Source organism: Eublepharis macularius, chromosome 6, assembly GCF_028583425.1.
Source record: "Eublepharis macularius isolate TG4126 chromosome 6, MPM_Emac_v1.0, whole genome shotgun sequence".
Classification (NCBI taxonomy): domain Eukaryota; kingdom Metazoa; phylum Chordata; class Lepidosauria; order Squamata; family Eublepharidae; genus Eublepharis; species Eublepharis macularius.
The window spans coordinates 54349023-54376457 of NC_072795.1; the positions used below are offsets into that span (position 1 = coordinate 54349023).

At 43.0% G+C, this 27435-nt stretch overlaps 1 protein-coding gene across 1 annotated transcript in view; it reads left to right on the forward strand.

Moving 5' to 3' along the window:
- The first annotated feature begins 4234 nt into the window (after window positions 1-4234).
- FARP2 (FERM, ARH/RhoGEF and pleckstrin domain protein 2) overlaps window positions 4235-27435 on the forward strand; it is a 90480-nt gene continuing 67279 nt past the window's right edge. The window contains exon 1 of the mRNA XM_054982263.1: window positions 4235-4456. Within this exon, the coding sequence (XP_054838238.1) occupies window positions 4253-4456 (204 nt within the window). The 5' untranslated portion in view covers window positions 4235-4252. The remainder of the gene's footprint in view (window positions 4457-27435) is intronic.

Consider the following 27435-nt stretch of genomic DNA (forward strand, 5'->3'; position numbering starts at 1 on the left):
TTCTCCCATAGCTGGTTTCATGCTATAGATCTAAACTGGAAGTGTGGGGAAAAGTTTTGCAAAAAAGAAATACCATGTAGTATCTGGACTTAAATGTGCCATTGTCTTGTTTTACTCAGTGGTCTTTGATTTTGACTACTAGGGATCAGCAGGCAGGTTGGCCCACTTCCTTATATGGCTTTGTACAGTCACATGTGCCTAAAAACGTTTCTCACTAAATGAGTTAAATAATAGAATTTATTTTTTTTATCCAGCTTTTAAACTTTATAACAAAAATATTTTTTTATAACTTTATAACAAAATTTTTTATTTTTTAACAAAAATAAAATCGTAGCATGCTATTATCTATCCGGAATCCATAAATTGGCTTAACAAGAAAAGGGTCAGGATGGCGTACGGGTTAGAATATCAGGCTAGAATTGGGGAAACCCAGATTTAAATCCTCACTTGTCAAAGGAGCTCATTGAGTGACTTTGGGCTAGTCACTCTCTCAGCCTAACCTACCTCACAGGGTTGTTGTGAGGATAAAATAGAAGAGGGAAAAACCATGTGTGCTGGCCTGACTTCATTGCAGAAAGGACATAAGAGAAATGTGATAGACAGAAGGTGGCGACAGCAGAATAAAAGAATCATTTCATTCAATATGTGCTGATACTCAAAGAAAATGTTTTTTCTTGATTCTGAAATGAGCCAACCAGTGTAATCTCATGGGCTTCTGAGGTTTATAAGTATTAAGGCAGCCACTGAAAAGACCTTGGTTCTGATGCTGCTAGTTGCATCTACTAATGATAGTATTTTGAAGCACAGGTGGTCAGTTTTGTTCACCACCACCAAACGCTAGGTGCATCAACATTTGGGAATTATTTCCTGTTTCCAGACACTCCTGTTGGAACATAATACAACAGAATGATCGTTTGTGGTTTATTACAGTGCTTATGGTGCAGCAGCTTTAAGGAATTTTCTTACACTACTAGATTTCTTCTGGCATCAAAGGGGAAAAATGCAATTCCTGTCCTATCAAGAAATTTATTGATTATATTTTTATCCTGCCCTTTGTCCAAGGAGCTGAGGGCAATGCTCTCCATTTTATCTTCATAGCCACTATGTGCTGTAGGTTGTTAGGCCGAGAGAGCGTGACTGGCCTGTTGTCAGCCACTGAAGTCCCTGACAAGAAGTTATGCTATAAGGCTGAAATCCTGTGTACATTTACTTAAGACTGACTCTGATGAATGCAATAGGACTTAACTATTGAGTAAGATGTAAGATACATTTATTACCTTTTGTCTTATTTGAAATGAAATATTTAAATGTACTACAGAAAAGTAACTATATATTGTAGACTCAGCTCAAGAGTTATGAATTTTTATTTTGCCCTATGTCATAGGCTCTCATAGGTTCTGATGCTTTTCTTAATGACAGATGCCTTTTCAACCAATAATTATTAAGTATTTATACTTCCGTTAAAAATATAATTCCTAATCCAGCTCTGCTTGAGCCTTTTTGCATGTGTCTTGTTACCCTGGAATGGAGTTTCATGTGTCTGTGTACATCAGCAATGCAAACCTTATGTTCAACGCTTTGATGACCTTGCTATATAGATTTGCATCAATTTCACATATGGAATTTTGGGATTTTTTGTTGTTGTTATCTACTGTAATGATACTGCTCATTTGGCCCACCAGCCTTGAGCAATGCCGCACTAACAGTGCAATCCTATGGAGAGTTTTTCCAGTCTAAGCCCATTGAAGTCAATGGACTTAGACTGGAGTATCTCTCCTTAGGATTTCACTGTATGAATGAATGAAATGCAATAAGAATAAATAATTTTAAAATAACATATGATTTAGGCTTAGGGCATAGTAGGGATCCTATATAATTGTTTAAGAGAGCATCTTTTGACATCTCATTGTGTTAAGGAACCTTTTGCTTAACTTGATAGAACATTTCTCTTTAAAACAGTTTTTCTAATTTTTATATAATTGGTTTAGAATAAAAATATTACAAATACTGTCTTGCCTAACATTTTCAGAAGTCTGAAAACTAGTTTTCTATATGTTGGAGTCACTTTTTACTGTTTTCTCTCAATTCCTTCCTGTCTGGCCCATGAAGATATGCACCAGTTACTACAGAGATTAGTCTGCAAGGGTTTTATTTACTTTGCCAAAGTCAGGAGGCCTACAACAACGGAATTTACATGCATTTCTTACTGCTTATTTATAGTCGTTTATTTAGCTAAAAAAATTAAATCTGGTTTAGCTAATGGTTTGGAATCTCATTCTGCCTTTTTCTAGAAGACATGAAGGCAGGTGGCAGTTAACTGCGTTTACTCAGGCTGCATTCAGATGTCACAAATTAACCACAGTTTATTTGTGATAAGAGTGAGCCTGTATTCCTCAGGCTTGTGCATTTCCTCCCTCTTACCCTTGTAAGCAGAACCTAGATTGAAGACTTCTGGTTTAGGAAGTACTTATACTAAAAACAATTTCTTATGATGTCCAAAATTAGTCACTTTAGCAAATAGTGTTTTGTTCTTTTCTGCAGACTGGGATTCTGTTTGTTCAGATGTTGTGACAAAGTATGCTTAGACTGAAATTTTCTAAACCAGGAAGTACTCAGTTGTGTGATGTGAGAGGAAAGAGTGCATAAGCCTGAGGTTGTTAAACCTGTATATGTCACTCATGATAATATGTTCATTAGATCTAAATGCAGCTTTCAAATATGTCTGTTTGAAAGAGGTTCTAGAGCTCCTTTCCCATTCCCAGCTACAATTTATCTTGTTTGGATACATAGGTTTTATGGTCTTTCTTGAAAATAGACTTTGGGATTTAATGGATTTCTAGAAGAAGGGACTATGTAGGCATCAAGTGAGAATGCCTTTTTAAGTGCCTTTGTAGTTCACATGTGGCGGGTGACAACAAGAAGCTGTTTCCAGATGAATGTAGAGAATATAAAGGGACAAAAAGAAGGCAGTATAATTAATCTAGTTATTTGGTTTTGTTATGCTGTATTTATCACTTCATGTGCTGTGTCCTATAAATATTATACCTTCTTGAAAGTAATATTCCCAACTTGACTGCTGCAAATAAGATACTGTCACATTCTGGCCTTCAGCTTAATGTGAAGAGTTTATGAAGTAAATGGCGAACTTGTCAGCGTAGACAGTCTACATCTGGCTTTAAATATGTAGACTGGAAGGCCTGTCACTAGCCAAAACAATTTCACAGGATATTGGCTGTTTGCAATGCTACTGACATTAATTGGCTTAAATCCAGGAAGTGGGGATTACTGGAGTATTAAGTAGAAGGAAGGTTCAGCAGTATTCATGATTTGCAGTATTGACAGGCTCTTGGTGACTTGTTAAAATATCTAGCATAATTTATAGCAAAATGTGATTGACTGTAAAAGTGTGTTCTAATTTTGAGTTAGATATATTTACTAATGATTGTGCAGTTTCATTAATAAACAAGTGAAAATTTACTTGATTCTATCTTTCCCCTCATTAACTCTTGCAGATCTCTATCTAGGCATTCCCTCTCCAGTACCTACCTACCTGTTGCTTCAGCGGTCAGTCTGCACCCCCCTTCAGTCCAGATACAATCTGGAAGATTGAAGAGATATTGTGTTCAAATAAATTCAATACAGCTTACTATTTTTTTTCTTTGCACAGAAAAGGGGATAGAAGGAAACCCTTCTTATTGTCTGGGGTGAGATCTCAATTGTGTAATTAGTAAAACACAATGATTGGAAGATCTCACATCATGTGTTACATTGTGCAGTTTGTTTTGAATCAACCTAGCTTCCTGAAAACTCATATGGGAAACATTGATGAGAGTCAAGCTGGGTTTTGAGCTGAACATGCTCATCAACTCTCATTCTTAATCTTAGAGAGAGAGGAGAGAAAGGTTGCATTGTGCTGTGTGTGACATCTTTGCTTTCCCCCATTTTCTCCCCCATTTGAACTGAGCATGCATACGTTTCCTTTTAATATCTCAGGGATGAGCAGAGGTGTTGTGTTACAAACTATCTTAATACACTAATGCTGATGAGTGTGTCAAACAAAAAGCCACACTCTGCTCAGCCTGGGAGTGAACAGGACCATAGCTCTGCTTTGTTAATGGCTAGAACAGTATTTCCAAGTGCTGGTCATCAGAATCACACTTGTAGGCATTGTGTTTGAAATATTATCATACCATTTTAAAAAAGTAATTCTGTATTTCTTTTATCTCAGTTTTTTTTTGGTTGATGGTGGAACATGGGAGAAATAGAAGGCACTTACAGAGTACTGCAGACTCCAGGTTCTCGTTTGGGAGTCCAGAAGAATTCTGGAGTAAGCACTCTGGAACCAGGACAAAACTTTTCCACAACCGTAGCTTCAACACCTGCTAAAACTCATGACCGGTCTGTACAGATCAAGATAAAGCTTTTGGATAACACAGTGGAAGTACTTGATATTGAGGTAAGGAAAACACTTGTGCAGTATTCAATTAAGGTTTGGATAGATTTTATTTATTTAGAATATTTATAAGCCTGCCTCTCTCTCAAGCAACTGAAGCCTGAGGTGGGTAAGAGATTAAAAGCCATGTGTATGTGTATCACAGAAGTTAAAAACATCAAAATATTAAAACTGCTAGCAGAAACCCTATCAATAACATCCATAAGCGACTCCTGCCCATAAATGTCAAGAGATTTCAGAAGCTCTCTTTAAAAGTTCTGTATTATAGCCCTTGCAAAATTGCAGTAGAGCTGGTACTTTCCTAATTTATTCTGGAAGACTTCTGTGAGACTGGAGTGGCTACAGGGAAAGTGGGCAGAAATGAGACACATCTTTGCAGGGTTTGGGGTAACCAACGTGCTGCTGTCCTGAACACTCCAAGAATAGCAAGTGATTGACCATATCAAAAACTAGTGGCAGGTCCACGAGGACCAGTAGAAAAGTATTTCTCTTACCTAGCTGTAAGAGGCCTAAGGACACTAAAAACATTGCTATTACAAAGCCAGGCCTGAAGCTAGTTTGAAATGGGTCAAGTGCAAATGTTATCCAGATATTGTTGAAATTGAGCCACAACTTGTTCAGTCTTGCCCTAATTGTGAGCCAGCAGTTGAGCATCTTATGTAGTCAATATAGGTCTTATTGTTGCTTCTTTAAGCACTTTAGGAAAAACTCCCTCAGTCAGTCAGGAGTTAACAATTCTGCATAATACTGTATGTAGTAACTTCATGCAAAGATTTCACAAACCATGCCTGTTAAGTGTTCAGTCTACAGGGAGCAGCTCTCACCAGAACCTTGTTGACATTCCTCAGAGAGTGAAGACTGAAACAATCAATGCAAAAGGAACCAGATGGAGCAGGAGACAGCTCCACCCCAGAACCTATTGACAGTAAAAAAAATTGTGCAAAAAAATCACACTGAAAGGCAAAATTTTTCATTCTCTCTCTGACTTCATTTTAAGAGTTGTTTATGTCACCCTAGATCATAGCACCCTGAATGGTGGTGGAGGAGAGTGCCCTCAAGTCATAGCTGACTTATGGTGACCCCTTACAGAGTTTTCATAGCAAGAGACTAACAGAGGTGGTTTGTCATTGCCTGCCTCTGCGACCCTGGTCTTTGCTGGAGGTCTCCCATCCAGTTCCTAACCAAGGCCGACCCTGCTTAGCTTCTGAAATGAGCTGGATTTATTTCAGTTGATGCAGTGATAGTGGTAAAATATGGTTTCCTCACTATAATTACCACCGCTTCATAGTTTGGCAGTGTTCTCTGATGGATTCAGCTTGAGTTTTCTGCCACAGTTGCTCTGATCTTCTCTTGACTGCCTTCTGATCTCTCAAATCTGAGGAGAATCGTGGTATCGGAACTTTCTAAGAAGCCAGGAGAAGATACAGGGGAGCAAACCTATCCGGATTGTTACAGACTGTCACAACTAAGGGTTCTAAAATCCCCCAGGGCATCTTAGAATCTCATACGATTCATCAGCCTCCAGAGGCAGACAAGGCTAACTGTTCCCCCCACCCCCCTCAAATCAGACTTTCAAAAGAAAATGGCCAGCCTTTTTACTACACCAGGAAAGTGCTCAGAAAATTAAATCTAGTGTATGTGCCTTTTCTTGCATTGGGCCCAAACAACCTTGGATAGGCCTGTGGATGCCATAAAGTTTTGAGTCTGAACAGACAAGGTGGCCTCCACATGAATACTGAAGTCACCCAAGTCTCAGCATCCAGCAGACTCTCAAAACTAGGACAGAAAAAAATTGGCAAGCTCTGACAGGGTTCGCATTGGCAAATTATGTGGATGGTAAAACAAAAAATGATACCCAATTTATCCTAATGTTAAGAGTTTTACTTTTCCTCTCAGAAGTAAATACATTGGAATCTAGTAGAAAAATTTAGCAAATTGATAATTTGCAATCACGGAGGTCTGTAGTTTAATGCTCCGCTTTCTTCCTTCATAATTAGTTTTTGATTGACAATGTCTTTCGTCCTTTAGCTACTACTGTAGCTAGTCATGTATTTATGTTAATATCCTTTGCTCTTTTAACTGTTCCTGTAGTGAAGCATATGTTTTTGGCTTCTTGCCAGAATCCAACCTAAAGTTAGCACTACCTTGAACTGAACTCAGTGGGACAGTTCTCATCCTCAAGATCAGTTGCTCCTTATTGATGGTAAATATATGCATAACAATGTGCATAATAAATGTGCCAGATTGGTGAGGCACAAAACTGCATACTTCGCCGGGTTATAGGAAGAAGGAATTGACTGACTTGCGTAGCAGAGATCTGGTTGATGAAAATGGTGGTGTGTCTGTCCTAACTCAGCCTGATTATGTGGTCCTCCACCAAACTTGCACAGATGGCTGGATTGCTATTATAGTCTGTGAACCTTCCAATTTCTGCAGACTCCTGGTACAAACTATAGGTGGCATTGACTATACTTCGAGAGAAGGTATTCTGCTTGTTTACTAACCCCCTCGTTCCAAATTAAGCACCCTTTCGGAGTTGGCAGAAGTGCTCTCGGACGTGGTGCTGGAGACACCAAACCAATTGTTCTGAATGACTACAGCATCCATGCTGAATGTTCCATGTCAGAGCTGGCCCAGGATTTCATAGCTTCCTAGGCAGATCTGGGCCTCTCTCAAATAGTTGCAGGCCCCACACATGAAACACAGCTTGGATATAATCATTTGCACTGAACCTTTGAGGGGAGATTGTTTGGGATTGGAGATTCAGCCTGAATTGTGGTCTGACCATCACCTAACAAAGGCAAGGGTAAATATGGTCTCTACATCCTGCAAAAAGGAAGGACCTGTTAAAATGGTCTGCCCAGGGAGTCTCTTAGAGCCTTTTGGATTCCAAAATGTTGTGGTGGATTTTAGAATTCCAAACCCATGCTCTGTTGAGGCTATGATGGAAGCCTGGAATGTCCTTGGACCCATTGACAAGATTTTTTCCTTATCGACCTCCCACCCTTGCAGAAAAAACCAACCCTGTGGGCTGGAAGATGTCTAACTTGTGCTGAATCTGGTAAAGCATGTTAATGTTACAGAAGCCATTAGAAGACCTATGAAGCAGCAGGGAGAGAGGCAAAGAAATGATATTCTTCTGCAAGCATTGCATCAGCAGGTTTATGTCTATCCCAATTGTTTAAAATATCCCAACATCTTCTGACTCCTAAATCTGAACTTTTACCCATTCAAGAACAGACAATTAGCTGTGACACCTTTGCAAACTCTTTTTTTTTTTTTTGCTGATAAAATAGAATGAATACGCTCTGATCAGGGTACCAACTGTAATGCAGGCAAGGTATAAGAAATTGTTAAGGCACCATCTTGTCTGCTATGAACCATTTTGACCCAGTTACAGTCCTGGCATCTTTGAAGGCCACTGTTTCACTCGATCCTTGCCTATCTAGGCTGCTGAAATCTTGTAAAGACCACATAAATGAGCACATGATGCCTATCATAAATTGGTCATCCCTGTACTTTAAAAACTATCCCTAGACAAAAATGATGTGGTCCGTTATCACCCAGTCTCTAATCTGCAAAGTGATTTAGTATGCAGTAGCTGACTAATTCCAGGTCTTCTTAGAAAACTTGTGCTTTGGACCCTTTCAGTCTGGTTTTAGTTGATGACCTCTATCTAAATATAGACAAAGGCCATGCATCTTTGTTGCTCCTCCTTGATCTGTCCACAGCCTTTGATACAGTAGACCATGCCATCCTGTTGAGGCATTTGGAGGCAAATGTAGGTATCAAGGAATATGCCTTGAATTGGTTTAAATCATTCCTCATGGAACAGACTCAAAGTATTGCTGTTGGTGACCAGCTGTTTTCAGTGTGGGTATTACCTTGCAGGGTTCCACAGGACGCAGTCTTATCCCTCATATTATTCAGACTCTACATAAGACATCTGACATGTGAAGAACACGTGTCTGGAGATGCAATGGTAGATGGGAAAGGTAGTTTAAAAAGACAGAGCTGGTGGCAGACCAGAAGCTTTGCTATACAGTGGAGCTGTGTGAAGGGGTTGTGAAATGCCAGAAGGGAAACTTCAGCTCATTATAACATCTCCAGGTCCAAACCCAGCTCTGGATGGCATCTTGAGCCCATTTCCATTCCTCACTGCCCTCTGGTTGCAATCCCACACAGTTTAGCCTTGAGAGGTGAAATTGACAGAGTCTTCCAGGAGGCAAAGATGAAATTAACAAACCCTCTGAGGAGTGATCTCCTCTGGCTCTGTCTTTTTAAACTACACTTCCCGGCTAACATAGTGTCTCCCTATACTTGACAAACATGCGCTGAGGCGTCTCTTCTAGAGAGAGACTATGTAAAACTTAGGAGAAATCATTCATAGCTAAGGAATTGGATGTCATCAGTATGCAGATGATACCCAGCTCTGTATCTCTCTATCCAGATCCCCTGGTGATGCAGTAGAGGTCCTGAGTCACTGCATGACAGCTGTGCTCGAATGAAAGCAAATAAATTGAAACTGAACCTAGACAAGATGGAAGTGATGCTGATTGGGAAGGTGGAGATCTTGAAGGATCTTGTGCTCCCTACTTTGATGGGTTTCAGTTGACCCTTGCTGACTGTTAAGAACCTAGAGGTTGGATCCAGCACTGCTGCTAGAGAAGCAAGTAAATGCAGCTGTACTCTGTGTAGGCCTTTTTTCAGAGTCAACTTGGAGACTACAGCTGCTGTAGAATGCCATAGCTTGATTATTGTCAGGAGGTAGGTAGAGTATGCATATTACTCCCGTTCTGCAGTCATTGGCTACCCATTAGTTACTGGTCTCGTTTCAAGGTTTTGGCTATCACGTACAAAGTCCTTCAGGACCTTGGTCCCTCATATCTGTGGGACTTCCTCTCTCCCTATGCACTGCCACAGCAGCTTTGCTCATCTGAATAAGGCCTTCTGCAGATGCAACCCTGCAAGTGGGCAAAATTAACAGCTACCCATACATGCACGTTCTCTGTGTTGGACCCCACATTATGGAATGACTTGCCTGAAGAAGTCAGGAAAGCTTCCACTCTCTTGGGTTTCTGCAAACTGTGAAAACTGAATTATGCAAAACTGAATCATTCAGGAGGGTTTTTTTACTCAGCTAATAGAGCTGTGGCGTAAGAAATAGCTCAGAGATGCTTTAGTAAAGGGACAGATATTGTTGAATATACTACTGTGTAAATGACAGCTTTGTTCATTTAAACAGGGCCTTCAGTGGAAGCCACCTTGCAAATAGGCAAAATCAGCAGCTGCCTGTACACAGGCATGTTCTGTGATGGCCCCCACTTTATGGAATGATCTGCCTGAGGAGGTTAGGAAAGCTCCCAGTCTCCTGGCCTTCTGTAAATTATTCAAAACTGAATTGTTCAAGAGGGCTTTTTGTTCAGAAGGTTGTACTGTACTGTAAGGAAGTGGTCTCAAGAAATCCATCTGTTATGACCCTTTCTTTCTCTTGGGTAGATTTTGCCTTTAATCTTTCTCTTACACCCTCACCCTCTGGGTAGAGTGCTGCCACCAGGAATATTACATTCCAAGACATTTTATTTAAATTTCCCCTTTAGTAACGTGCCCAAGTGTCAGGCTCCTTTGTGGTATTATGTGACCCTGAGGATAGGAATGGGATGTAGGAATGGCAGATACTCTGGGATATTTAAAAAAAACCAAAATAAACTTATTTTTATAAGAAGCATATCAGTTTCATATTATTTCTTAAGCTTGATGGTTTCAAAGAGTTATTGGTTCTTAAAGTTTCTTTTCATAGACACAGTCACACAGATCTTCTCTCAGGCTACACACACAGTTTGCCTGCTTCAGATATTTTAAATTTATTTATGTTATTTATATTCCGCCTTTCTCACTGAGACTCAAGGTGGATTACATAGTGTGAGATTAGTACAATTAGTGGCAAGGACAAGGGCAGGCATTTCCATACAGTGTCAAGAACATTTCCACAAACAATATCATAGGGTAAATCAACCTCTCACTCAAATACACATAGACTTTCACTCTCAGGTGCACACACAGTTTGCCTGCTAAAACCAGACTCAATATTTTTTCTCAGAAATGCTTAAACATGCTAAGGTTGCATACAGCTTGCCTCTCTTGCCCTGACTCAATATTTCTCTCAGAAATGCTTAAACATACGCAGGCTGCACACAGCTTGCCTGCTAAACCCAGACTCAATATTTGTCACAAAAATGCTTAAACATGCTAAAACTGCACACAGCTTGCTTCTCTTGCCCTGACTGAATCTTTTTTCTCCACTCTCAGTCTAAAACTGCATTCACTCTGCCCACAGTCATCAACCAGTCATACCACTCACTCATCCCTCTCTTTCACCCCCACTCTTCATCTATACCACACCAAGCATTTAAAGACACACACACATTCACTTAAAATCATTACACCATCAGTTAAGGGATAGGGAACCCATCAGTAAAGGGATAAGGAGGAACCACGGACTTCACTACTAATGCTGTACATATGATCCTACTGTGTAGTTCCTGTGTTGTTTAATATATCAATTATGGAATTTGCTTATGCTCTGTTCCAACATTGTTAAATTTTAAACCTTTTCATTCTTTTTCTTTAAATCTTGCAGATTTCATGTATATCCATTAGATGTATATTTAAATATCTTGTTATTGATTGGACTGACTCACGCTATGTAATCCACCTTGAGTCTCAGTGAGAAAGGTGGACTGTAAATTATGTAAATAATTTATAAATAATAAATAATTGTGTAAATAAATAAGTACTGTCTGTGGGTGTAGATATTCTACTGGGTAGTTTCCGCATCATTTAATGTGTCATGTCAAATCACTAATGTTTTGTTTCAGCTATGTTTCATCTCAGTATTTGAATTTATGCTTTTTTTCAAATTTCTGCAACTTTTAGTGAATGTTTATCAAATGTCTGTTTGTTGACTGTCCCAGCAGTTGGTCATATTGACTTGCCCTGTGAAATCTGCCTTGAGTCTCAGTGAAAAAGGTAGATTATAAATAACATAAATAAAAATAATGTGTGTGTTCATAGTTAGGACATGTTTCTGTATCAGCAAAGGATCACTCTAGGCCAGGGTAACCATTGTGGGTTATGTGTGACGTAGTCCTCTAACTTTTTTTGTGTTGTCTGTTCCTTTCAAAATTTTAAAGAGTAAAAGTCTCTGAGTTTTTCTCATCTTGATACTTGGCAGCTCTATGTCTGGCAGAGATTTGAGCTGTGTTATCCCTAGCACCATAGTGTAGTATGTCTTTTTTTATTATTATTACGAACCCACTTCTGTCCTAAACCTGACTAGGTTTAGTAAGCAGTTAAGGAGGAAAATGAACCTTACTCCGTTAGGATGTATTTTGTAGTTGGCTTGATATACTAGTTTCAGACTAGGAGTCTAGTGTAATGTTTAATTAGTGTCTGTTGCTATCTTTCTCCACAAGGTCCTTTGTCTCCTGAATTGCTATAGAGAAGCTAGATGTTTGAATGAATACACTTGAGATTAATGTTACAGTTTGCTGTAAATGAGTTTGTATCTTCTATGGCAGGGGTGCTCAGCGTGGTGCCCGTGGCCTCCATTATGCCTGCCAGCACCTTTCCTGGTGCCTGCCAAATATTTTTAGAAAGTGGATGGGGCCAGGAGGGGCTTTTGTCAAGCATGGCTTTTGATTGGCCAGTGGAGATTTGATTGGCTGTGCAGATTTTTTTAAAACATTGCTTTGGCAGAAGCTGCTTCCACAGCACAAGGATCTTCACTGTTTGACTGAAGGTAAGCTGTAGTAGCCATTTTGTGACTGTCTTTCACCTCCCGCAGCAGCCATTTTGTGCCTGCGCCTACCACACTATGTCAGAATTCCAAATGTGCCCACTGGCTCAAAAAGGTTGGGGACCTCTGTTCTGTAGCAACAAGCGTCATGAGCATATTTTCAAGGACTCAAAACTATGACAAATTTAATTTTTTTGTACTAGAGCCTAAACTGGAAAGGTGTCCAAAAGCTAGCAAGTGTCATCTGCTAGCTTCTAAGATAAGGCTATCTGTTCACACTTGTTTAGAACCATTTGAACCATCTCCTTCCTTGCTCTCAGGTCTGTGCTGCTGTTGATGAAGATAGCAGTAGGAACTTCTGGATAGCAGTAGGTAATTCTTCTGAATATCTTACTTAAGCAGCACCAACTTAAAGTTACTGATAGAATAGCTTTACTTCAGATTTGGTTTTGCAATTAAGGAGGTATAGATTTTTATCTTGAATGTGTGACTCTTTATAAACATGTTTTCCCACAATGGGAGCTTCTCAAATGTATCATTCAGTGTAGGCAGTTTGGGTTGGCTACCATGCTGAAGAACGCCTCTGCCATTAGATGCAGATCAGTTACTTTAAAGATGTTCTGTGATAGAGGAAAAAATTAACCTGCTCTTTTCTGTACCTACGTTCTGTGTCAATTTTCTCCCCTTCCTCCGCTATCTGGTTGGTTATTGAAGGTGTCTCTGTCACTAACCCAGTTGGAAACAAACTGGTTATGTACATAAAAATGTTTTCAGAAGCTGCATTTAATCTATCTCCTAAATTACTGTCAAGACTTGTAGAAGCAGAGGAGAAGACAGAATTTTCTAGAGGTGTTGCTTGACTGTATACAAGCTGATATGCCATCAGCTATTCATGTGCTTCAAGTATGTTGCACATTCTCCAGAAAGAGCATAGGAGAAACACTCTTACCTCTTTAAAAAATATTGGATATTAGAATTGTCTGGTTACTTTAACTACCAGGGTTTTTAAATGACTGCATTGTATTTCAGTTAAATTTGCTCCTCTGTTCAGTATGTTAAAGCAACCTTTATGTTTAAATTTTCTTGGCAGGCTATGTAATTCAGATATAAACTGCTTTCTGTATTTCTTTCATTTTGGAGAATATTGTCCCTGTTCTGTTAAATTTAGGGTATAATATTCAGATATTATTACATCTGCATGGTTTGCATGCAACTCTGATAGACCTGGTTTGAACATGTCTATGCTTAGTTATTGTCATCTGATGTTGCTGTTTACTGTCTGTTTTATTTTAAGTCTAATCTTTATATGGTTGGCCATGACTTGCCACATTCTGAGGTAAAAAAAATCAGGAACTGATTTTAGACCTCTTTATTGAGCCATGCGGGAAGTAATCTAGAAGTTTTTGCACTGGCCTATGATTGCTTGTGGTTATACAGAAAAAAATCAGCTGTGGCCATAGGGAGAATGTAAAAGATATAAATACACAAAACGGTAAAGTTAGCTTTGAGACTTGCTGCTTAAAAAGCAACTGGGAGGGAGATGAATGAAAACCAGCAGTCTAGTCAGTCTGTGCTGCAAAGTTACTACTTAACAACATCTGTTTACTGAATATAGCAATTTTTTTGGACAGCTTTTGGCAAATGCTCAGCATTTCTTATTGCTTCCAAAGAAGGAAGCGGAAGCAGGTTAAAATCAGGTTTTTGAAAAAATCCTGATTCTTCTTTTTGGTCATTCTTTCATCATATATTAGTTCTTTCATAAAGAATTCGTAATGGTTGTATGCTGTGAAAGTATTATCAGCCTTAAATATGCAGGATGTGGGAGGATAGGCTCTCTTAAATCTCATTAAACCCTATACTGCAAGAATCTGATGCTGTTAGCATAGTCAGTGGCTTGTTGCCCTAGTAGGAAAAAGACAAAATTCCAGAGACAATGAGTGCCAGATGTTTGTCATGACTCTGAGTACTCTAAATATGGCCAGTAAACTGCCTTGAGCTTATTTTTATCTGCCCTTAGAAGAGAGTTAGTAATTCATGGCTGTGGATATTACAGGCTTTCTAAAAGAAAGTAATTTAGGCTTTCCATTCTCCCTGTTATTTGGTCTGCTATACCATTCAACCTATTATTTTGTTAATGGCTTTTCTTTGCTTTGAAATTGTTTTTGAGTGAAACCATTTTACCTCCCATATGCTGCTAGCCCCCACACCTTTGTAGCCAGACAGCCTCTCATTCCCATGCAACAAAAAATGAACTTTAGATTTTTCCCCTAAACATAGTATTTTGGAATGAGTAGCAAACTGTAGATTTGGGAATGTCCTGGATGGAGCACTAACCAAATGCCTCTAGGAAGCTCAGCACCTCACTTCAGATGTTAAACATTGATTTGAGAACTCTGATACTATTCACTCTCCACGAGGAGCTCTATTTAATAATATCATTGCTGCAGGTCTGAAAAAAGTCCCAAGGCTGCACTCTTGTGCATCTCTGCTCCACTACACCCCAGTCTTCCTCACCCCATCCCATTATTATTTCTTCTCCATCAGCTGACTCCTTCTCATGCTGTGTCTCTGTGCCACATATTAGCCTAAAATGACTTGATCTTAATCATAATAGTAATAATAGTAGTAGTAGTAACAACAACAACAACAATAATGCTTTGCCTTTCTCACTGAGATCCAAGGCAGCTGACACTGTGCAAGTGAAAATGCAATATAATCAGCAGCTAGGACATTCATTGATCAAGGTACAATAATGAAGAGCAGTTAGGACATTCAGAGAAAGAGATACAGTAGGGTAGGGAAGCAGGAAAAAAATGAAAAACAAGCATAAAACCAGGCAAAGAGATGAAATCTTTCTGAAACTGAGCATATCTAAATTACATGGCATGTTTAGCAATGTGGAAATCTCCTAGTGGGTGCATGTCAGCCAGTACTCAGTAGAATAGTGTATAAATAATCTGGATCTTGCTATTACATTTTCCTCTAGCAATCCAAGTGGAAATATGATAGAAAAACTCTGAACCTTGTAGACATAGGTCTAGTTCCAAATAAAACATGCAAGATGGCTTATACTTCTTTCTGCTGAAGTCTTGAGCTTTGAGGCAAACTTACATTTTTATAGGTGTCTGTTCTTTTTATCATAGTTGTTTATGGAGCTGTCGGAATAGTAGTCTAATTGCTGCTAAAGGTAACTAAACAACCATGTGTTTCTGGTGTTGTATTGAAATAAAGTCATGATCACAATAAAGTCATTATCATTATTTTCTGTTATTTTAAATATTTTTTGTGAGGGGGGATAGATCTCTGTGACCCTCAATATGGGGCATATCCCATCACTTGTCTGGTGAAGGATATACCACCTTTCCCCACATGTGAATGTGTGTACCAGAGCACACAGTGAAGTCCAGTGAGAAGAAATATACTTTAAGATAAGTTTAGTTAAAGAAGAGTTTCATTTAAGAACTATTTACAATAATATATACAACAAACTGAGAGAAACATTCATGTTCATCACTTATACAGGAGAGAGAGAGTTTCTGTAGCGGACATTTTACAACTGACACAGACAGAACAGAATCTTTGCTCACAGCAGGGAGGGGCTACTTCAGGAGCTACAGACAAACAAACTATACAAAGTATCAAGCCCTTCACTCTGCAAGCACCCGGCATATTCAAATGAGACCACAGTGCTTTATCCCTACATTTTTATCCTCCTGTTTAGACTGCCAAGGGATTCAAACCTGGTTCTCCCAGACCCTAGTTCGATACTTCTACCACAACACCACACTGCCTTTTTGAGTTTTGGCTTGCTTTTAATAATAGAACTGTAAAATAACAGTAAAGTGACAGAACATTGAGACTTGGTTAGAAATTAGTTTATGTGCTGGAAAAATATGTGATTTGTGAACAGAATTAAAATGTAAATCTTTCCATCAAACCTTCCATCAGTGAAAATCTTCCACAGGATTCATCCCAAATGCTTAAGGTTGTGAATGTATTCTGAGTACAGTCTTTACCTTGTGCATTCTTACAAATCAAAATTCTGCGCCAAGAGAAGCTGCGTTATAGCATGAAGTTGCATTTTAATGTTGCATAACTTATTCTGCAAATCATGGGCAGGGCTTATTTTGAGTCAAGAGTTCTTCTGGGCTCAACCCCACCCTAATTTTTGTTGTCCTGGAGCAGAGCCCCAGGGAACTAATTTGCATTGCTGACCAATTCTGACCCAGCAAGCATATTTGCAAAATAAAACGAGTCCAGGAGCACTGTAGACTAACAGAATAAGTTTTTGTGAGGCAAAGCTCACTTCATCAGATTCATAAAGTGTATATCCATTAGGTCAGTCCATGTATATACACAACAGAAAGTGGGTGAGGAGAGGTATTGTCTAATCAAGAGTAATCAGTTCACTCAGTGTTGATGTGGGCTACTCCCAACTGTTGTTAGATAGGCAAGTATTATTAACATAAAATCTAGTGGAGGATGAAACAAGAAACTGATACAGTCGTTAGTTTAATATAATCAACATCTTTGAAGGGTGGGATATTCAGGTAAGTGAGGAATCACAGTTTTTTGTTCGGTGGGTGGGGATAGTCTTGAATTTACTGTGCATATCTGTATGTCAATTGTAATCATGTTACAGATGACTTATGATGGTCCCACATGGTTTTCAAGGCAAGAGGCAATGAGAGGTGGTTTGACATTGCCTGCCTCTGCATAGCAACCCTGAACTTCCTTGATGGTTTCCCATCCAAGAACTAACCAGGGCCAATCCTGCTTACTTTCTGAGATCTGATGAGATTGGGCTAGCCAGGGACATCCAGATTAGGGTTTGAATTTACTAATGAATTCTAATTCATCTGTTGCATCTTTGAAGGGTTTTTTTGGTACATAAAATTTCTGAGCGCTTGGAATCTTACTAACCCTATTAAGTACTGCTATTTTAGATCCTGATAAATTGTGCTGGTTTGAGATAGCTTGTTGTTTAATGGATAGGGTTCTATACAAGCCAACTGTGGTATGAATTCTTGTTGAGCTGTGAAGTTCTTGCCGTGCCCTGCGACAAGTCTCTTTCTCTTTCCAGTGTACTTTACCTTACAAGTTTGTTGTCATTATATAAAAACCCTGTGGCTTCTACTTCTTCAGCTCCTTGGAAAAATGGTGAGATACAATGTGATAAATAAAAGAACTGACAGCTCATAGCAAAGAGTACAGTCCAAAGAACTGCTTTTCTAGATTATTAAAAAAGCAAGGGAAGATTGTAATAAAACTTTGTATATAGTTGTTCAACTGTTCCCACAGAAGAAAGATTCATCTCTGTTATTCTGAAGTTGTAAGCCCAGATACAAAACCAAATTGGATCTAGCCCCTTGAAATGAATGTTGATTCTTCTTGTATTTGGCTCATGATTTCTGAGTATTTAAAAGTTCATCTTCGTTCTTCTGTGCCTCCACACATGGGACTGCGCAGGCGCAGGCCAGCCGCCGGAAAATTCTTTATCGCTTCTATAGCTCCGAAGGGGCCGTTTGTCGCACGCCTCAGCGACCGTTTCCTGCCCAAACAGTCACATGTCCTTCCAGCGACCAGCGGCCCCTTCCCTCAGTTCTCTTCTTGCCGCTGCTTGAAGTGAACGTCTGCTTCGCAGCTCCGTGCTTGTTAGTGACTTCTTCGTTCTGGATTATTCAGTGTTGACTTGGACTCGGACTTGACTACTCTCCTTCTTACTGATTTGGACTCTGACTGGATTCGGTACTGTATAACTCGGACTGTTTTTTGACGACGATATTGCCTGACCCTAACATGGCTTCGAAGGCCTTGTTCAAGCACTGCATTCAGTGCCACCCAAAAATGGCCCAAACCGATGGGCATGATTTGTGTTTATTCTGCCTGGGGGAGACCCATAATGTGATGGCATGTAAAATCTGCCAAAAGTTCACGCACAAGGCCAGACAGGAGCGTTCGGCGCGCTTGAACTCGTCATTGTGGCAGAAGGTTATGTCAGAGGGAGGTCCCCCTCCGGTGGCGGGCAAGACTCCTTTATCCTCCCCCAAGGCTGGCCCTGGCCCCTCTGCTGAAAGGCACTCCCGAGTGGGCTCAGTGGCGTCGGCGAAGTCGGCATCAAGATCTCGGCCGCCGAGTGCAGCAGCCTCAAGAGCGGGCTCTCCGGCACAAAGACCTGTAAAGTCGCCCCAGGAGACGGCGTCGTCGTGCTCGGATCCGAAGAAAACAGCTCCGGGATCGGAGCCGAGGAGGTCGGATCCGACGCCGACAGTAGAACCGACGGCTGTTGCAGCACCGAGGCCGGAGGTCGCTGCTGGAAAATCGACCCCTAAGAAGGCTGCGGGTCCGAGACCAGAGTCCACCAAGAGGCCGGCTGCTGAAAGGGCTTCGGATCCGAGGGCCTCTTCGGAGCCTCCATCCAAGAAGCCGAAGAAGGCCAAGCATCGGCACTCTAGGTCCCCGCGGCACAAGTTGGCCGACGAGGTATTGCTGGTGTCTCCGCGCACGCCTTCCCCTCACCTCAACTTGCCGGACAGATCAGCTCCGGAGGAGGTACCGGATCCAGGGGCTTTTGTTGTGGTGTCCAGCGAACATCGGTCCCCCTCGACGGAACCGGGCTCGGCTACCTGTCATCGGATCCGACGCGCGCAACTGGTTCCATCCCCTGCATCTCCTGCATCCTCCACTTGGAGCCGGCGCCGTTCGGAACCGGGGAGCATCGGTTCCGGGCATTCCCTGGAAGTCCAGCACCAGCGGGCCTCGTCTATCCCTCCGGCCTACCATTGCCAGTGGAGGGGGGCCCCTACAGGTTTTGACTACTCGGAACCGAGACCATCGACTTCGGGACAGGGATGGCTGCCTCCACCTTTCCCAGGGGACATGTCGGTGCCTGCTTCCGATGAAGAGGAGGTTGGTGTCAGCTACGGGTACCGGTCGGAGTCGTCGGAACCGTCGCCTGATGATAATGTGGCTCCCGATACGAGCTCCCCGTATGAGGACCTTCGGATCTATGCTGACCAGATGGCCTGCATGGCAAAGGCGTTGGAAATCAATATTTCTTCAGCCACACCTAAGATGAAGGACAAGCTCCTGTGCCGTATCTACAGAAATAACCCAGCTACAGTGGGGTTCCCCATGTTGGAAGGTGTTGAGGAGATAGTGGAGAAGGTGTGGAAGGTGCCTTCGGATCAGCCAGCTACATCTAAACGCATCGAGCAGATGTACAAGATCAAGCAGGGCACGTGGCAATCCCTGGTCAAGCACCCTCCACCTTCCTCGTTGATAGCTGAGGAGGTACAGCCTCGTCGGTCGGGTCCCTCTTCCGCACCCCTGGACAAGGAGGGCAGAAAGATCGATGCCCTGGGAAGGCGTCAGTATTCCATCTCGGCGCTGGGCCTCTGGATAGCCAACTATCAGACCATCATGGCTGGCTATCAGTTGCATTTATGAGAGAAGCTCTCGTCTTATGTCAGCGACTTGCCCGCAGACAAGAAGGCAGTGGTGTCCCTGCTGCAGACTGAAGCCATCCGTCTCTCCAAGCAGCAGATGAATGCTGGAAGCCATGCTGCTGACACTGCTGCCCGTGGAATGACAACAGCGGTGGTTCTCAGGCGGCACTCCTGGCTCAGGTCAACAGCTCTCCCGCAGGAAGTGAGGAGAAGGATTGAGAACCTGCCCTTTGAAGGGGACTCCTTGTTTTCAAAGACTACCGATGAGGCATTGAAAAAGAAAAAGGAGGACAGACAGACTGCCCGGTCGTTAGGAGTGACCTCGGCGGACAGGTCTGCATTTAGGCCGCAGTACCCTGCAAGGTACAATCCGTACCAGTATCAGAGCAGATACCAGCAGCGTCCCTACTATCAGCAGCACCCTGCCTCCTCTCAGCGCCACTTTGCTCCTGCACAGCAGCCCAGGAGGCGTAGGCCTTTCAAGCCCCGCACGCCTCAGCCCCCTGCCCAGCAGAAAGATCAGCAGAGACCTGGGAGGCAGTACTGACGGGATGATCCAGCCACATCCTTGAACTTTTCGGAGAGACTGAGGCCTTTCCTCTTCGAGTGGGAGTCGATAACATCTGACTCATGGGTCTTAACTATTGTTAATAAGGGATACGGGCTGGAATTCTTGGAACTGCCTAGGTGTAGCTCACCCCTGACGGCTGTGAATAATACCATGGCCGAGCTGGACGTGGAAATAGTGTCGCTCTTGGCCAAGGGTGCTGTGGAGGAGGTGGCGTATGAGGAGTCTGAGAAGGGTTTCTTTTCTCAATTCTTCTTGGTCCCCAAAAAGGATGGGGGTTTACGCCCCATTCTAGATTTAAGGGGCCTTAATGCCTTTTTAAGGGTGACTAAGTTTAAGATGGTCACACTGTCTGCTGTAATCTCCTTGCTTAAGAAAGGGGATTGGTTTGCTGTCCTTGATTTGAAGGACGCCTATTTCCATGTGGGAATACTAGAGGAGCACAGGAAATTCCTGAGCTTCGTTTACAAGCGAAGGGTGTTCCGTTATAGGGTGCTTCCCTTCGGCCTATCCATGGCGCCACGGGTATTTACCAAGTGTGTGGCCCCTGTGGTGTCCTTCCTTTGGGAGGAGGACTGTACCATCTTTCCCTACCTCGATGATTGGCTCATCATGGCTGATTCTGAAGCTAAGCTTTTGCAAGATGTGGAATTAGTACTGAGCACTTGCAAACATTTGGGGCTTCTCGTAAATTTTGATAAATCAAAACTGGTGCCCAGCCGTAGGGTCTCCTATATTGGTGCGATTTTAGACTCTGTAGAGGGTAAGGCACTGCTCCCCCTTGAGAGGGCTAAGTCTCTGAAGGGTCTGGTTTCCTTGTTTAAGAGGAATCGTTTCCAATCTGTTCGCACCATCCAATGTTTATTGGGTCATATGGCAGCTGCCACCTCTGTGGTCCCCTTTGCTAGACTGCGCATACGTCCACTTCAGAATTGGTTCGTGCGGAGGTATGATGCTTTATGCCACCCTCCGTCTCTCAAGTTGTCCATACCTAGAGTTATTCTATCCTCTCTTGACTGGTGGCTGTCAGATGACAACTTGTTTAAAGGAACCCTGTTTGGTTACCAGCATCCTGAGGTTACGGTGACCACTGATGCGTCCCTGCAGGGATGGGGTGCTTACTGTGGTACTGTATGTGTACAAGATGTTTGGACAGAAAGGGAAAAGAACTTGCATATTAATGTTCTTGAACTAAGAGCTATTCATTTTGCACTTGTGTCCCTTACAGCACTTATACAAAACGGTCAGGTGTTGGTGCAGACAGACAACACGACTGCCATGTATTACCTAAACCAGCAAGGGGGCACAGCATCTATGATTCTCTGCAGGGAGGCCATGCTCATTTGGCACTGGGCGATCCAGAATGGTGTGATGCTTCGGGCTATACACGTAGCGGGATCAGACAATGTTCAGGCAGATGCCCTGAGCAGGGTGCACATGATGGACCACGAGTGGGAACTAAACGCAGAGTACATTGGGCTGATTTTCCGAATGTGGGGCCAACCACGCATAGATTTGTTTGCGACGTCAGCAAACACCAAGGCCCAGATATTTTGTTCAAGGGCAGGGAGCGACCCCCTCTCTATTGGGGATGCCTTCCAGTTTATGTGGACCCACAGGTTGCACTGTATGTTTCCACCATTCCCACTAATACCAAGGGTGTTGTGCAAAATAGAAAACGACAATGCAGATTGCATTCTGGTGGCACCCTTCTGGCTGAGACAAGTATGGTTCCCCAAACTTTTGCAGATGTCCAATCGGACGTATGTGAGTCTGCCTCCCCGGCAGGATCTCCTACTGAACGGGAGCCTGTTCCATCACGAGCCCAAGAAGTTGCACCTGTCTGCCTGGCGGATCCGACCCCACCTGTAGCTTTTTCTGAACAGGTGGAGAAAGTCTTGCTGAATGCAAGGAAGCCGTCCACTAGACGGGCTTATGAGGCTAAGTGGCTTAGGTTTGAGACTTGGGCACTTGCTAAGAAAGTGGTGCCTACCGTTAGCCCCCTGGGTCTCATTTTTGATTACCTATGCCAGTTGAAGGACCAAGGGCTTTGAGTTACCTCCCTCAAAGTCCATCTTGCGGCTATTTCCGCTTTTCACGATCGGGTTGACGGTAGCACAGTGTTTTCACACTGTAAATCTCGTCAGTTCCTGAAGGGGATGTTTAATCTCTACCCGCCTGTGTCACCACCAGTGCCCCAATGGTCTCTCTCCTTGGTGCTGTCTAGGTTGATGCTGCCTCCTTTCGAGCCTTTAGCTACATGTCCCTTGGACTTGTTGTCCTACAAGGTGGCGTTTCTGGTGACTGTAACTTCCGCCAAGAGGGTTAGCGAGTTAGCAGCGCTTAGGGCTGACCCACCTTTTCTTCTCTTCCATAAGAATAGGGTGGTTCTGCAGCCATGCCTCAAGTTTCTGCCCAAGGTGGTATCTGCCTTTCACCTGTCGCAGGAAATTACGCTGCCTGCGTTCTTTCCGCAGGCATCTACCAAAGGAGAAAAGGCCCTTCATACCTTAGATTTAAGGAGAGCCTTAGCCTTTTACTTGGACAGGACTTCCGTATTAGTCCCCACTTGTTTGTCTGCTTTGGGACTAAGGACAGGGGTCACAAGGCATCGTCACAGACCCTGTCACGGTGGATTGTGTCGGCCATTAGTAGGGCCTATGCTCTGGCCGGGGTGGTTTGTCCACTGGAGGTCAAAGCCCATTCCACGCGGTCTCAGGCAGCTTCATCGGCACTTATCAGGGGTGTGCCGCTGGTTAATATCTGCAAGGCGGCTACGTGGTCCTCTGCTGACACGTTTGTTAAGCATTATGCTATGGACGTCAATGCAGAGCAAGAGGTTGCTGTAGCCAAAGCTGTCCTCCACTCCTTGTTTTCCTGAAGGGAGGCTGGAAGGTCTTACTGTAATAATTGACAATGACACTTTGTGTATATATGTATATATGTATATATTTTATTGAACAAGTTTAATGTTATGGAACAAAATTTATTTATCTCTTGGTCCTTGTACTATGAGTTATGGTACATAATAAAATTGAGTTGGATTTCACCCCACCTTCCTTATTGTGTGAAGCTTGGTACTCTCCCATGTGTGGAGGCACAGAAGAACGAAGATGAAAACAGGGTTAACATACCTGTAACTTATGTCCATCGAGTTCTTCTGTGCTGACACACATCCCTCCCTCCTCCCCCGCTGTGAATTCCAATTCAGAATAATAATAAATATGATAACTATAACAAAAAATGATGTTTTAAAGGATTATGGCTATGTGTATTGGATAGCGGTGGCAAGGGAGAACTGAGGGAAGGGGCCGTTGGTCGCTGGAAGGACATGTGACCATTTGGGCGGGAAACGGTCGCTGAGGCGCGCGATAAACGGCCCCTTCGGAGCTATAGAAGCGATAAAGAATTTTCCGGCGGCTGGCCTGCGCCTGCGCAGTCCCATGTGTGTCAGCACAGAAGAACTCGATGAACATAAGTTACAGGTATGTTAACCCTGTTTTGTTTGGTATCAAAGTGTCAACCATGTAGTAGCTTAGAAGAATGATCAAACTTTTCTGCAGCCCTGTGATATCTAAGAGATGGTGTGCCTCAGGTTTTGATTTGGTGGGAATTACAGTATTACGCTTCGAAGAGAACTGAATTTGCCCAGAATGAATTCGTATATAAATGTGTTTTGGGATACGTGTAAGTAATTTGACTGAATATTATAATTGTATAGTCAACTAAAAAGAGAAGTGACTGAAGTTAATTGAGAGCTTAAGCTCTTCAAAGTTTGATTTGAATATTGATTTGAATATTTGATTTGAGTATTCTGTTCATACTGAACTTCTGTTTCTTAGCGCTGCAACTGCGTTCCTCTTGTATTAAAGCAATAACAGCTGTAGGGAGACTTGAGTTGCTGCTCAAGAATGCAGATTGTTTGGAGCATATGAAGGTGTAGTTAGAAAGTCTTTAAAAGCTTCATATGTTTAGTAAATAAGTAGGTTACTGAACATGAAAGTGTTTGTTTTTAGAAAGGTAAATTACATGTCTTCAGATGGTATCTCATAATGTATATATCTGAAATATGGCAGAGGCTATTGCTTGCCTCCAAAAGGCAGGAAAATGGCCCCAAATTGCAGAAATTGTTCCTCTCTGAGGGAAAATCTAGGATTCTTTTGCTGTTGATGCAACATATTATGCTGTGTAGAGCCCCAAACTAAGAATTCCCCTCTCTTGAATTCTATGGGCCACTCACTTTCCACTGAATGTTTATCAGGCTTGAAGGCCAAGAGCATTTTAGCCAGTGGAACAGTGGATTGTGTACACCGAGCACATTTCCTGCTGATTGGTCTCCATCCTCCTCTCAGCTCCTTTCTCCCCCTTTCCTCCCTCTTCACCCCCCCTCTACCTCCCAGCTCTGGGCCAGCCTGGGTGGGACTTCCCAGTTTGTACACCCCTTGGGAAGGGGGGCTGTAAATCCTAAACAAAAAAGTCTACTTGGAGTATGGCTATCATGTATTGGGGATTTTAAAAAAACAGATACAATGACATTTGTTTTTTAAACAAAAATTCCCAGATACACATCAGCCACACTCTGAGTAGATATTTTTGTTTAGAATTTATGACTCCCCCCCCCGCCCCCATGGTCCAAACTGGATAGCCGTGGCCAAAATGACCCAGAGCTGGGAGGCAGAGGCCAGCATCAGAGGGACAAACCGACACAATGCAGTAACATCAAAATTATAATGTTACAACAACATTCAGTTTTCTTTTTAAAAAAAGGCATATCACAACATAGCCTGTTCTCATCAGATCTCACAAACTAAGCAGGGCAAACCACCTGTGTTAGTCTCTTGCCCTGAAAACCTCACTAGGGTTGCCATAAGTCAGCTATGACAATGGCATAGTCCACCACCACAACAATATAATGACATGATTAATTTGTGTTACAGTTACATGGATCTCCTTTAGGTTTTCAAAGGTTAACTATTTGTGCTCTTTCGGTAAAAAAATTATGTGTTTGGTGTTACTCTGTTCCAACACTACATGTGCTCCTTGTTGGGTTTCCTTTCACTTTTGTTTCTCTTTTGTTTTTGTTTTTTTTCACTACTAATGCTTTAGTGCTGGGTGCCTTTGGTAGTCGTAACATAATAACGTGATTGGGCATACACAAATTTTTTTTTAAAGGTGTGGTGGTGATGTGATGGCACTGGTGATGCCAACAATGATGCTGACGATGTTCACACTTCACTACATAACCCTCTTTATTTCATGGTGGTGTGGACAACAAAAAGATGGCACCCACCCAGAACTAAAAGTGGTGTGTGGAAATGCAGGTGACCAAAACAAATTTGTTCCTTGAGGAGCGAACACTCAAAAAGAGAGGAGTAAATCATCTATGCAGGAAAGGCCCTAGAATACACATCCTAGTTGGTTATATAAAATTGTTCCTTATGTGTGCACTCCCATCCTTCCAAACATGCTTTTGGGGACTGGTCAAACATAGAAACACAGAGCTGGAAGGGGTCTTAAGGGGTCATCTAGTTCAGCCCCTTGCACAGCAAAGGAAATTCACAGCTGTCTGTCACCTCCCTCAGCGATGGCTGCTGTATGCCCAGACGAGGGCAGAAAACCTCCAGGATCCCTAGCCAATCTGACCTGGAGGAAAATTCCTTCCTGACCCCGTTGTGGTGATTAACATTACCCTGGGCATATAAGAAAGGGCCACGAGAGCCGAGCACCAGCTCATGCTCATCCTTTCATGCACTCCCTCTCCTGATCTGTGTACATTCATATTAAGTCAGAGAATCATCATAGCATTCAGATTACCATCTACATCTGAAGGAAGAAGAGTCTACCACCTCCCGAGGAAGCCTGTTCCACTGAGGAACTGCTCTGTCAGGAAGTTCTTCCTAATGTTTAGCCAAAAACTCTTTTTCTTTCATTTTAACCTGTTGTTTCTGGTATAGCTTGCTGGGGCAACAGAAGTCCTCTCTATCCTCTGTGACAGCCCTTCAAATACTTGAACAGGGCTATCATATCACCTCTCAGTCGCCTCCTCTCCAGGCTAAACATACCCAGCTCCTTCAACTTTTCCTCATAAGACTTGGTCTCCAGACTCCTCACCATCTTTGTTGCCTTCCTCTGGACACATTCCAGCTTGACAGCATCCTTCTTAAACTGTAATGCCCCTAACTTAACACAGTACTCCAAGGGAAGTCTAACCAGAGCAGAGTAAAGCAATACCATCACCTCATGTGATCTGGACACTATACTTCTATTGATACACCCTAAAATTGCATGTACCTTTTTAGCTACAGCATCACATTGCTGACTCATGTTCAATGTATGATCTACTTAGACCCTGTCTTCTACTGTGTTTGCAACTAGGGGTGTGCAGGGCCAGGTCGCTTTGGGTTTCCCGCTTTGGGTTTACCCGAAGTGGGGGGGAAATTAGGGAATATCATAATTCCGAAGTGACAAGCCGCTTCGGAATTATGGTATTTTACTTGCTTCGGTATGCTCCGTAAATATTCAGAGCATACTGAAGTGAGTCCCTCGCCCCCCACCTCCCACCCCCCTGGGGCAACACCTCCACCTCCACCCCCCGAGGCAACCCCCCCAACCCCCCCACTTACCTTGCGCTCGAGGGAGAGGGGGAGCGGGATCAGCTGAGCAGCAGTGTCGCTCAGCAGCGGCGGCAGTGTTGCTCAGTGGCGGCCACAGCAGCAGTGGTGCTCGTCGTCATCATTGTTCAGCCTTGGCGGTGGCAGCAGCCATGGCGCTCAGCCACTGTGGCAGCCACCACAGCGGCCTCGCTCAGCGGTGGCGGCGTTGCTGCTGCTTGGTGGTGGCCGCTGCAGTGGCAGCCGTGGCAGCGTGCAGCCACGTTGGCACTTGGCGGTGGCCTGGAGCCAGCTGCACCGCCTCCTGCCACACCACCTCCTCCTCCGCTCCGCAGCCCCGCGGGCGGCAAGGAGGGCCGGAGCCACTGCCGACCATGGAGCCAAGGTAAGTGGGGGTGGGGGGCTGTTTTTGATGGTGTTTAAAGGGCCCCGCCACTGCTTGCAAGCAGCGGTGGGACCCTTTAAACTAATCCCTGAAGCTTTCCGAGGCATTCTGAATGCTTCATAAAGCTTTGATTCGGGATTTCCGGATCAGGGCCAGCAATCCCAAATCTTTA